The sequence below is a fragment of the Tasmannia lanceolata genome, unplaced genomic scaffold (genome assembly GCF_043159265.1).
Source record: "Tasmannia lanceolata isolate RefF3 unplaced genomic scaffold, GAP_Taslan_0.1 ptg000003l, whole genome shotgun sequence".
Classification (NCBI taxonomy): Eukaryota; Viridiplantae; Streptophyta; class Magnoliopsida; order Canellales; family Winteraceae; genus Tasmannia; species Tasmannia lanceolata.
The window spans coordinates 56,954,119-56,966,515 of record NW_027518680.1 but is presented as its reverse complement, the minus strand read 5'-3'; the positions used below and the strand labels follow the sequence as shown (position 1 = coordinate 56,966,515).

Sequence of the window (12,397 nt, the reverse complement as noted above, 5' to 3'; positions counted from 1 at the left end):
TCTTGCCTTTAAAACTTAACGGATAACGTTGAGAGGGGGGGGGGGGGGGGGGGGGATTTATCTGTCGCGGGCCTGGGTGGATATCATTTCCCATATTAAAATACTGATCATATTAAAGCAACAAAATCACAGGCCTTTTGGTACCTAAAAATCCAAAACATCATACCTAACTTTATGGGATTTGCTAGTGTCCATTGCAGAAGGCATTTTACGAATGGCCTGCTGCATGTGAAAGCAGCCACATGGGCTCACTTTTTAACAGATTTTGTCTTCATTCATGAGGTGGCTGCTCTCAGATGAACAGGCCATCCACAAAATGCCTTCTGCCATGAACGCTAGCTGATCCCTAATTTTATATTACGTTTCCTAGAGAATTGGAAGAGAACATATAGCAGACAGGAAGGAAATTCTCACAAGCCAACATGTTGAAATTTTCTTCTCTTGTCCCTTTTGTTTTCTTGTTTTATATCTAACTCGGGTTTCTTGATCTGACAAAAAAATAACGGTGCAACTTGCTTTCTTTTGTCTCTATCTTCTCTTGTCAGGTCTACAGACAAAGAAGAAAGAAAAAGGACAGTATGTAAGATTAAAAAAGAGGGGGTCATAAAGATGGTGTAAGAGCATTATTTTATGTAAGAGCATTATTTTACTGCAAAAGTACGCGCATCTTTAATCACGTTAACCTGTTTTCTGGTTCGGCACTTTCACTTTCACGGGCAAAAGAGGAGAAACAGAGAGAAATAAATGCATGACTAGAAGCATATGGTTGCATAGGAGAGAGAGAGAGAAGCTTTGATATGCTTTCATGGGATATGCTTTCATGGATCTTTCTATTATTTTGCTCTGATTGCATTGTTATGTTTCTATAAGCACATTAAATAAAGAAATTGTGCCCATAACTCTCCCCCCCCCCTCGGGTCCACGCTCAACACTTGAACATGTGAAACAACCAATTACTCCCAAAGATTAAGCTGTTAGAGTTGATATAATTTAATCATTTATACTTGATCAGGATATACATGCAACCATGAAGAGTAAGTCTCTCTCTCTCTCTCTCTCTCTCTCTCTCTCTCTCCACACACAGGCACACACATATAGGCTATGTGGAGCTTATGGAGGAGGCACAACTTCGCATCTTCTAAGAAGAAACATGAGTTCACTCTTCTTTATCAGATCCATATAATTGGAAAATGTACCCTTTCTCCAATGAAGCATACATGAAACATTTTGTTTTGGTAGCTAAGTTGTGGGATTGAACCTCCGACCTCATGGTTAAAGAACATAGTCTTTATACCAATTGAACTAGAGGCTCAACTCCTAAAAAAGGAAGGTATTTAGAATACCTCTTCTTAATCATTTCCATACCACCCAAGGTTTGATCCTTAGACCATTTGGTTAAAAGTATAATATTTCTTCCAAATAGACCGAGGTTGAGTGGTAAGGATGCATGAAACATTTTAAGTTGTTGGATGCTATTATGAAGCCACCATCTAATTTGGGTTAACATTTTTGGGCCACCATGAAGGGGCTTGGCCAAATATATATGAAAGCTTATATAATGCTTTGAAAGCTTATATAGTGCTTTGTTAGTAAAGCCATCCCTTCCTCCCTAATCACAGATCTAATCACTTATTTGACATGAGAAACGAGCAAATCTCATTAAATCCAATATTTTTAGCTTAAGCTGTTGGAGAAAGGCGCTATTTATCTTTTATACTTTAACGCTCCCCCGCACGTCCGGCCCACTTGACAAACACGTGGCACATGTGGTCCTACTTTGGGCCAACCATCACATGTGGATTTTTGCTATCCGGGAGGTTTGAACTTGAGACGTTTGGCTCTGATACCATGTTAACTCACCAACTTCTCCAAAAGCTTAAGCTGTTGGAGAAAGGCGATATTTATCTTTTATACTTTAACATCCTTCAGGTGATTGTTTCCTAAAGTAGATTATTTCATATTTTCATCCTACTATTTAGCAATTTTCTAGTTTTTGCAAACTTCAGTAGTCTTATTTTCTTATCTTGTAGCTAGTTTTTAGGTTTGGGAGTATCTTTTGAAATGTTACATGAGAGATGGACGATGGAGTTTTGGATGATTAAATAAAATTTTAGCTTCTAAGATTTTGCTTGTTCTTTGATCGTAGCCAACTATTCGTTGATCGTTGCCGTTGGGCTACTCCCCACTAGGAGACCAAAAACAACCATTACTGCTTCAAGATATCCTCTTGCATTACTAGCCAACTTTGATTCAGCTTTGGAACCCTTTTCCTTCTCCGAAGCAATCAAGAGGACAACCTTGCGTACAGCTACAACATATGAATGAGACACTTTGATTCGAAATTGCATGCATGGACGCTTCATTGTCCACTCCAAAAAATAACGTTGTTACACAAATGGGTACTTAAGATTAAATAGCGAGTTAATGGATATATCAAGAGTCATAAAGCTCACTTCATTGCTAATGGTCTCATTAGCTCTATCGCACGGTTGGCACACCTTCATCAGTTAGACATTCTTAATGCTTTCGCAATGCTTTTGTTCATGGTGTTGTTCACAAGAAAGTATATATGTCCCAAAGGGCTCGTGTAGAGCTCCACCAACATACAAATGTAACACCAAAATGAAAAGACTTCTATATATCAAAACACACTTTAAAGAAATCTCTACACTTCTTCTCCCTTGAACCTTAACCATTGAACGCTCTAAGCTTTTCCTTGAAGCTCTTTAAGCTTACAATCTCTACACAAATGACTCCATAATTATAGACCCAAGACACTTGCTCCTAAAATAGCAAATACGTTAAAGACTTTGATGTAGTCCCCATCAGTCCTTTAGGTATCCTAGGCAACAGGGGCGGAGGCACATATAGCATGAGGGGGGGCCATGGCCCACCGTGACTTGCAAAATTCCTTCTATATTGCATGGATGTACATGTGTGCTTTAGTTAGTTTAGTGGCCATGCCCCCCCCCAAGAGTTGCAATTGATGAAATCTTCTTCTTCAACTTTGGAATTTCTCCTTTAAGCAACTCGATGTGATTCTTCAAATATTTCACACAATCTCTTCTCCCATTAGATTGTGATAATTGGCATCGACGAAGATGATCGGGTAGCATTTCAGTAAGAAATGAACGGCAACATGTTCCAACTTTGTACTTGCCGTATTCCCAAAGAACTTATTGAAAATCTCATAGTTTCCAACTTCAACCGAACTGTTGAGAAATGATTGGTGGTCCGATCCTTCTCTCCAAACACTGTAAATGGGAGGCTTTAGATTCAATTTTTCTATAGCTTCCTTTAGAAATGCTTTGAATGAAGCTTTGACAATAACACTTTCCATGGTCGTTGTGCATAAACAAAAATCATAATCGCTGCCTTCTTGCTTTCTCCCAACACTCATCGAGATAATTAGAGAAATTTGTTTTCCTTCCCGGCACACAAAGGAGGACACTTGTCCGTTCAACCTTGAGAATAAGAGAAGAGTGTCATTCTCTATCTGACACAAAAAATTTACACCAGACATCAAATGGAAACCAACAAGTAGATATAGAGAAGAGTATCATTCTCTATTCTAACAAAAATTCCAAAACAAAACCTCTCTGTCAAACATTTAAAATTTAAACCATAATCAATATATTAAAATAGATCATCCTTCCAACCAAGTACTTGAAGGAAATTTTTAACTAGAAAATTCGGATTTCGGAAACACAGTTTACTTTGATTGACCTTCACTCTTTTGACAATAACTTTTTGTAGAAAACTCCGATTGACAATCTTTTTTTCTTTTTTTTTGAAAATTAGACTAAAAAATCTTTCCATCGGTAAATGATAAGCCATGAGTAAAGTCATGGGTTTGGTCCCCAGTGACGAGCGTTCCAATCCCCCCTTGCTTACCCAATGCGCGTGGTTTCCGGGTGATTGCGCGCATCCGTAGGGAATAGTCCTACCCAACACCCTTCGTTACCAAAAAATAAATAAAAAATAAAAAATGATAAGCCATATTTTGATTGAAAAAGCATTTTTGTAAAAATAGAATAAACCATGCACAAATCTTGGACCGAATTTTCAATACAACAGAACCTAAGCTCTAATACCACTTGTTGGCCCACTAATTTGAAAGGATAGATTATGCCGTGTTGTGGTCATAAGAGCAAGGCAAGGGAGCTTGGTAGATACACGGCCAAAGAGGCCTTGTGTAGAGCTCCACCAAAATACTGATGTATCACCAAAATAATATAAAAATCTGCTATATATGAAAACACACTTGCAAGAAATCTCCCCACTTTTTCTCCTTTGAACCCTTGATGCTTCTCTGTAAGATTTTCCTTGAATCTCTTTAAGCTTACAATCTCTACACAAATGACTCCATACTTTTAGACCCAAGACACTCCTAGAAGATCACAATGGCTTCTTTGATCATCAATTTCCTCCAAGTGTGTGTCAACTTTGGAAAACAATTTATGGCCTAAAATAGGCACTTAGGGCATGATATCATCATCTCAACAACTTATTATACAATGTTGGTTTTGTAAGCTCACGATACGATATTGCCTTATTTATCAGACAGATGTCGTTATCATCCTTTTCGTTTATATTAATGATAATCATCATTGTAATAACCTAACTACTTCTCTTACTTGGTGGTGAATTTACTCTCAAAGATCTCGAACGTCCTTGATTTTTCCTAAGTGTCAAGGTACATCCAGACCTAGAAGGTTTCTTACTTAAAACAAAGTAAGTTGTTCACTTTTTCAGTCCACAACTTCGCTCCAAACCATGGTTTACTCCAACAGATGTAAAGGACTGCAGAAGCACTGTAGGCGCTCTATAATAGCTCTCACTGACTCGGCCTGACGTATCCTTTGCAGTCAATAAGGTCTGTTAGTTTCTTCATCATCCTACAACCGACCACTAGGATGCTGTAAAGGAGATCATTGATACTTAAAAGGTGTACCATTGAGTTTCGACTCTTTCTTCGAAGGCTAGATAATTTACAGATATGTTCCTTCGATAATGTGGCCTAGGTTGGTTTCCCAGAAAACCAATTAAAATCAATAATGGATATTGTTTTTATCTTGGAGCTAACCTTGTGTCCTAGAGCTCCCACAAACAACAGACAATAGCCTGCTCTAGCACTGATCCTGAATACAAGGGATTAGCCAACACATTAGATGAAATCACTTGGTTAGTACCCCTTCTTCATAAACATGTTACCTTCCTATGCAAACATCCTTTTATCTGGTAAGAAACACATCATAGTGATATGCCTCACTGCTATCACAATCTTTCATGCCCATACCAACCACTTTGAAGTAAAATTCCACTTTGTTTGAGACAAAATTTCCTGTTAGAGATTTGGATGTCAATTTCCTATACCTAGCTTCGACCAAGCTGTTGATAGTCTTACCAAACCTCAAAGTCCAAGACATTTTCTACTACTCAGAGACAAGCTCACCTTGAAGACCTCATGAAACTCCATAAGGGTCAATCACAGTGTCCTAAATTATACATAGAATTCTTGTTGTGTTTGTATCTTTTCCATTTATTTCGGTTCCTATCCCGATTGTCTAGTTGTAATGTATATCTCCTTGGAAATCATATCCCCATGTAATTGATTCTTTTGTTCTATAAATCATGCATCCACTCAGCCAAGATGAAATTAAGAGCTCAACTGAAATCTCCTTGGGTCTTATTTTATAGGTTAGAATTACTATGTTTTTTATTTTAATGGGAAATGATATAGTACATCTTTTCTGTACATTAATGTGGTGCAATGATCATGTATTTGAGATATGGATGGTCCATATATCAATCAATACTATCACTTGGAAACTATCTAATCACACCCTAAAAATGGAAAATATTTCAGCAATGAATGTTTAATTAGGCTAATGAAATGGAGAGACTGAATAAATTATCACCGTGGGGACCGTAGTGGTCCCTTCCCTTGGAGTGAATAGGGACCACAAGGCCCACAGCCCCTCAAAAACCCCCTCTACTTTCTTTAACTTTTCAGTTTTCACCCTAGGACCACCTACATCTACATCCCTTTTATATTTTACTACTTTTTCATTAAACAATAAGTGCATCTTGCTCTCTCATCCCTTTATTTTCTTGGATCTTGTGCAAAGAGGACATTTCTACAAACTCTGATCTTTCTTAATCAAACCAACATATCAAAATCAATCTTTTCTTTAATTGTTCCCTTTTTTTTTTTTTTTTTTTAATGGTGATTGTTCCTTTTCTATTTATCTCAGTTGAGGCTTCTTTCTAGGTTTGGAGGAAAGGAAGCCCTAGTCTCATTAATCGTCATGTTGCGAAACTACTCATTCATCCTCCATAGTTTATGGTGTGAAACATTCATTCATCCTCCATACTTTATGCGAACAAACTAAGTTTGGTTTCCCTGTATATACTCTTTGAATTGTTCATGGATGCATGCACGTATGTACTGATAAGCATGAGAGAGAGAGAGAGAGAGAGAGAGAGAGAACACTGAAGTGAAGTTAAAATGATATATTATTCTCATTTACAAATAGATAATTCAATGAATCACAAGTTGATAAAGCAATGAGAGAGAGAGAGAGAGGAAAAAACACTGAAATGAAGATACCCACATTATTTATTATTATATATCATTGACAAATAGAGAACCCAATGAATCACAACTAGAGAAAGCCTTGGTCTCTTTGTTTTGATTTTCTTTCATATGTTGCAGAATTATTTAATAACTGAATAACCTAGACAATTCATTCCAATCAAACCCTATAATGAACAAATAATATCTTTATTATTACAAGCTTCTCAGCACTATTTACATCACATTCTTTGAAGGTTCCCCGTTACTGTAGAGCAGAAAGGTTCTACATAAGTGCCATATGACTTGTAGCGAATTATTTATTTGAAAACTGGAAAATGAAAAACATTTAAATGGAGAATGCCCTTCTCCATCTTGAAGTATGTAGAATGCTCTTCTACGATGAACGAGTTGTAGCATAACCTGCAATGTTTGTGAAGAATGCCCACATTTTCATCACCAGTACAATGCCGACTTATCGGTTATTTATCTGACCCACATGTTCTTATGCAATAGAAGAGGGATTTGATCCAAGAGTAGCTTTGGAGTCATTTTGAAAGGAACTTGCAGCGAGGGAACTCGAGGGTCCAGTACCCTTTCGCAAGGCATTCGATTGGCTTTCATGGTTATTTTGTGAATGTTGATACTTGGGAGTTATGTTCAAGAAGGGTCTCATGGTAGGACTAACCGAGTAAAGAGGTGTTGTGTTGGAATTTGGCAAGAGATTTTGGGAAGTTGAGCTCAACATTTGAAAGTAGTTCATTTGTTTCTGGTCAAAGTCTGTTGAGTTACTCACATATGAAGGGAACAATGGCTGAGATCCTGATTGTAGCGACAATGAGGATGATATCGCTGTAGGATTGTAGTTATGAGGTTCTTCTGTTTGAGATGAAAATCCAATTGCTCCCAGGTGGGTTGAACAAGGATTTGGTGGTATCTCTGAATGATAGTGGGAAGTGTATGGCATGGCATTGTTTAGGAAGTCGGGGAGCGAGGTATGACTCGGCCTTGGAAGAGGGTTATAAGCCAACAGTTTTGCATTATGAAATTCAATACCCACTTGATTTCCTTCTTCATTTCCTTTCATCCAATCACTTTTCTGATTGGTTGTTTCCCTTATAACTTCTTTACATTTAGCTCTCACAGAAACATCTGAGTTCCTAAACTTTGGTAATTTAGTTTGATGATCTTCCCCCTCCACATTGTTATTGATCTTTACATTTCCATATCCAGGTAATAGATTTAAAGAGTAAGCCGCACTGCTCTTTAGGTAGTGAGTATTTGCACCTAGAATGGAAGATGAGGGCACTTGTGATGGGGTCAATTCATGAGAAGCTACAACTTGTTGAGGGTATTGAACAAAATGTTCTGGAGGTATTTGGAGAGGAGGAAGTTTATCAATTTCATGTTGAGTAGCATTGAGTAACCAATCCACAACTTTGCTAGGTTGATTCAGCCCAAGCCTATCTTGAAGGTCATATAACTGAATTGCAGTGGGTACCGAAAGTCTCACACGCCTATCTCGTAATCCTCTTATTGTAAAAACTTTACTGTGTCTATCTTTTCCTCCAAACGAACGTGACACCCGTACAACTCGTGGATCCTTTAGCCCTTGCCATGGTCTTGAACTAGATGATCCTTTTGGGATGTTGTGATCCTCATTTGAACATTCTTTCTTTGTTGCAAAATCATTTCCTCTTGAATTCCTATTCATCGTAAGCCTCTCATCATCAAATTAAACCTACAAAAAGAATCCAAATGGCATACCTTTTCCTTTTGATGATAGATTATTTCGGCTTTCTATCTATTCCATTTTATGAATTTTCACTACATAAACGTGGTCCTTCTGGTACTTCATGGTTCTCTGCTTCACTATTCATAGAAAAACAAAATCTTAAAGTCTTATGTTATGATTGAATGGCGCTATGATCATGTGATCTACAAACAAATGATCAATTTTCTTTGTTGATGAAATATATATTTATAGCTAGTCCATGTGATCTGAAAACAAACTATTGAAGGAATTCTCAATTTTTTTGTTGATGAATGCATATTCTATGTAGTACCAATATGAAAAATAAGAAAGAATACTACAGAAACGCTTCTGTCTAGTTTCAATGGTATATGATAGCAAGGAGAGAACAAGAAGGTAAAATAAGACTTACTCTATATTAAGTCAATAGTTTTTGAAATTGATGGTAACACATTTCATAAATCACAAAAATTAAACTTGCATCCAACAAATCTCAATTATACTCCTTCGCAACACTTTAGGTTGGCATCAATATAACAAAGGAAAAAAAAAAGCATGAATCACTTGCTTCTAACGACAGTATTCACAGTGCATAAAAAATTAATAATGTATAATTCATGAATGAAATACACATGCCCAGTTGAATATGATTGTGGGACCTATTCATGAAGAAGAAATATTTTTTTAAGAACCAAGTACTCCCCTATAGCAAGAGCTAGAGGTGTAGAACATGCTTACTTTTGAATGCAAACATCTCTTAGGAAACTGAATTTTGATTCCTGGTGGCTCAGTGTAGAAAAGGCTGAAGATCCTCCAACACCATTGAATTCATCTTCCAAATTTGCTTATGAAATCGATTCGCAGGAGCACAAGTTTCAAAATTGAAATTGGATTTCATAAGAGAAATGAACTTGATGAAGAATCTATGTAGTTTCAGAAAGATATGCAAGAATTCCAAAAACAATGCCCTATGGAAAGAAAAGTAAAAGGTATGGCGCATCTATAAACAAGTGGCATGTAGTTACACCTATCAAACAAATGGTCTAGTAGTCATCTCGCATCATTTTAACATCATACGTATGCGGTACGATCGCCCTTTTGAATTAAGTGGGTTGGTTTTACCCTATCCTTATCAGTTAGTTCCATATAATTTCACCTAAGATGATTGGAAATATGATACAAAATTCTTATTATACTTAATCAAAGGATCAACAGAATATTCCTTCCCTAAATCTACTATGCTCAATCCCCAAATAAAATATTTAATGAGAAAAATAAGCCTTGGTGAATTATTGAAATCACTAGCACAAACAGATAAGGTTAATCAACTTTGAGTGAAGGAACCCTAAAGAAAAATCTTAATGAGTGAATACTGGTAGCTGCAAGAATATTACTAATTGCATCTAACTGGAAAAGAACATGTTCTACACAAAATTAAAGATGTTGATATCGTCAAACATGTTTAAGGATTTACTATGGTTATATTAGCATATATTTTCTCTTGATGTTCCATAAATTTATACAAATAAAAGTAAAAACCAATATTCAATTGTGTTGGAGAATATTACTTGATTTGGAAATCTTTCGCCTCATCCGCGCTATCCTTTTCATATCTATCGCATAAACAGTAGGACACGGGAGGTGCGTGCGAATCGATATCACATGGTAGATGATTTTTTAATAACAAAGAAATCAAGTAAAATAAGTGCAGTCATGTGGCTGTCAAAGTTGTGATGAAGACCCCAGCACAACTGGCTCCTATCATATAGGCAAGGGACCAATATAAACTTCTTTATATCATACATCTAGTAGAGAGAGGACCACATACAACTTTGCAGTGCCCTCCGGGAAGACAGAACTTTGTAAAACAAATTGAATATTGTGAAGATATTATAATAGCTCCTGCAAATCTATGGCTTCATATGTATTATATGAAAGCAATATATGGTCCAACTTGGTGTCAAGGGCTCTATCAATTGTTCTATATAGGCATTTCACACCACAGAATTGCATTTGGCATTGCTCCAACATGTAGATAATTTGAAGCTATTCTACTTGTGAATTGGGAAAATTATAATTAAGAGAGATCATAGAGATACTTGCAAGTTCCATCCTGCACAAACGCTCTTTCACCTCTACATACCATATTTTGTGATGTTCTCCAATGGTAGAGGGGTGGAATACTTAAATGAAATCTCTCTCTCTCTCTCTCTCTCTCTCTCTCTCTCTCTCTCTAGGTAGTCATCAACCTTCTAATAATATTCTCTTTCAAGCAGTCTTCACGTTAACCCTATTAATATACCCATTTATAGTCCAAAAAAATAGTTCTTCCTCTTGAAAGAATGTACTGAGAACATATGCTAAAACCCTAACATCTCCCATCTTTTTCCTCTATGCAGAACAACAAAGAGAAATCTATATTCTCCTTTTTGGGTCCTATCACTATCTGAAAAGAAAATCAAGGAATACTTTTTCATGTGTTATGCCTTAACTTATTGTGATCTGGAATATCTTTCCTTGGGAATACTATAATGTAAAGGAATCAGACCCAATCCCTAAAACTGCCTTTCATTTGTTAAAAATTGCACCAGAATAGAATGAATAACGAAACAAAGAAACTCACAAACGAAATCTAAACCCACAACCTCCAAAGCACATTTTCCATGACTTAAGAAGCAGTAGAAAAACGGAGTTTTCATGGGGTTTTACCAAAACGGGTGATTAAATTGAAGTTGCACCATACTACAAAGAAACCGTGTTCCCTTTTTTTTTTTTTTTTTTTTGGGTTTGTGGTCTGAATCAAGAAAGCCCAAAACTCTTCCTTTATGTTGCTTTTTGATCCAAAAGAAAAGTGGGCATTTCATCAGACTTTCAGAGTGTTTTTTTCATCAAATTTTCAGAAGAATATTCTGCTAATTCATTTTCTCTTGCATAAAAATATCAGTGAAGAGAAGAGCATTTTTTAGTGTTTCGAGCCGCAGAAACGAATTTTGGTACTTCTCAAGCAGCCGACCTAAAAAACGCTTAGTTTTCTTTCTAGGCTTCTGGTTTTGGGATAACAACAAGACTAGATAAATGGTCCCAAAAATTAGTCAAAGAGATCTATTAATTGGCTATTAATCTGTATTTCTTGGTAATAATAATAATAATAATAATAGGGAAATGATATCTGCGCCAAGCGTTTCAATAAACATGCGCTCCACTTGTTTGTCGTGTAGTATTTAAAGGGTTTAAAAAGGTTTTTGAGAACCGTAATATCCTCTGAAATCCCTTTAAATACTACACGACAAACAAGTGGAGCGCTTGTTTATCGAAACACCTTGGTGCAGATATCATTTCCCTAATAATAATAATAATAATTATTATTATTATTATTATTAAAGGGAAGTGATATATCCGCCCCTTTTGATTACTTGGGAGACCCAGCAGCAGTGTACGTGGCAATCAGCCCCATTGAATCATTCTGACGTGAAGTACATCAGCCCCTCTGGAGTCATTGATATACTGCTGCTGGGTGTCCCAAGTAATCAAAAGGGGCGGCGGATATATCACTTTCCTAATTAAAAACTCACAAAACATAAAAAATGTTGAAAAAGTCCCAATATATTTATGGAATGGCTGAAATGGGCACTGCTTTTGTATATGACAGGAAATATTAGTAAAATCCCTGGTTTTGATAAGTATATCAGTATCTTTTATTTTAGAGTCATTGGGAACTGTAACAATACCACCATGGAAAAAGTGTAGAAAGAATATGACGCAGACTGCATCAAGAAACGGGAGTATAAATATCAATGTCCCACCTAGGGTTGTGGGTTTCCCTTCTTCTAACAGTAATAAAATATTTAGAAAGTACAGCAGCTAACAGTAATAAAATAAAATATTTTCATATTTTACATTTCTTTACAGTTGAAAATTCAGGTTTCAAACAACTTCGACCCAAGGCTACTGGTTTTAACGTAACCTTAGTCATTGATATACTTAAGTATACTTCGACTTTTTCACGTAACCCAAGTCATTGATATACTAAAGTATACTTCGAACTTTACACGGCAGATTTCTCAACA

At 36.4% G+C, this 12,397-nt stretch overlaps 1 protein-coding gene across 3 annotated transcripts; it reads right to left on the bottom strand.

The window, feature by feature from the left end:
* Positions 1-6,748: 6,748 nt before the first annotated feature.
* Positions 6,749-9,356, bottom strand: LOC143856377 (uncharacterized). Of its 3 annotated transcripts, none has more exons than XM_077366578.1 (2): positions 9,069-9,356; positions 6,749-8,449 (listed from the first exon to the last, which is right to left on the bottom strand). In XM_077366578.1, exon 2 carries the CDS (start codon positions 8,289-8,291, stop codon positions 7,083-7,085), a length of 1,209 nt encoding a protein of 402 aa, XP_077222693.1. In that variant the 5' UTR covers positions 8,292-8,449; positions 9,069-9,356; the 3' UTR covers positions 6,749-7,082. The 3 variants fall into 3 exon arrangements, with proteins under 3 accessions (XP_077222693.1, XP_077222708.1, XP_077222701.1); XM_077366593.1 differs by having other exon boundaries at positions 6,749-8,444; XM_077366586.1 differs by having other exon boundaries at positions 6,749-8,441.
* Positions 9,357-12,397: the final 3,041 nt, after the last annotated feature.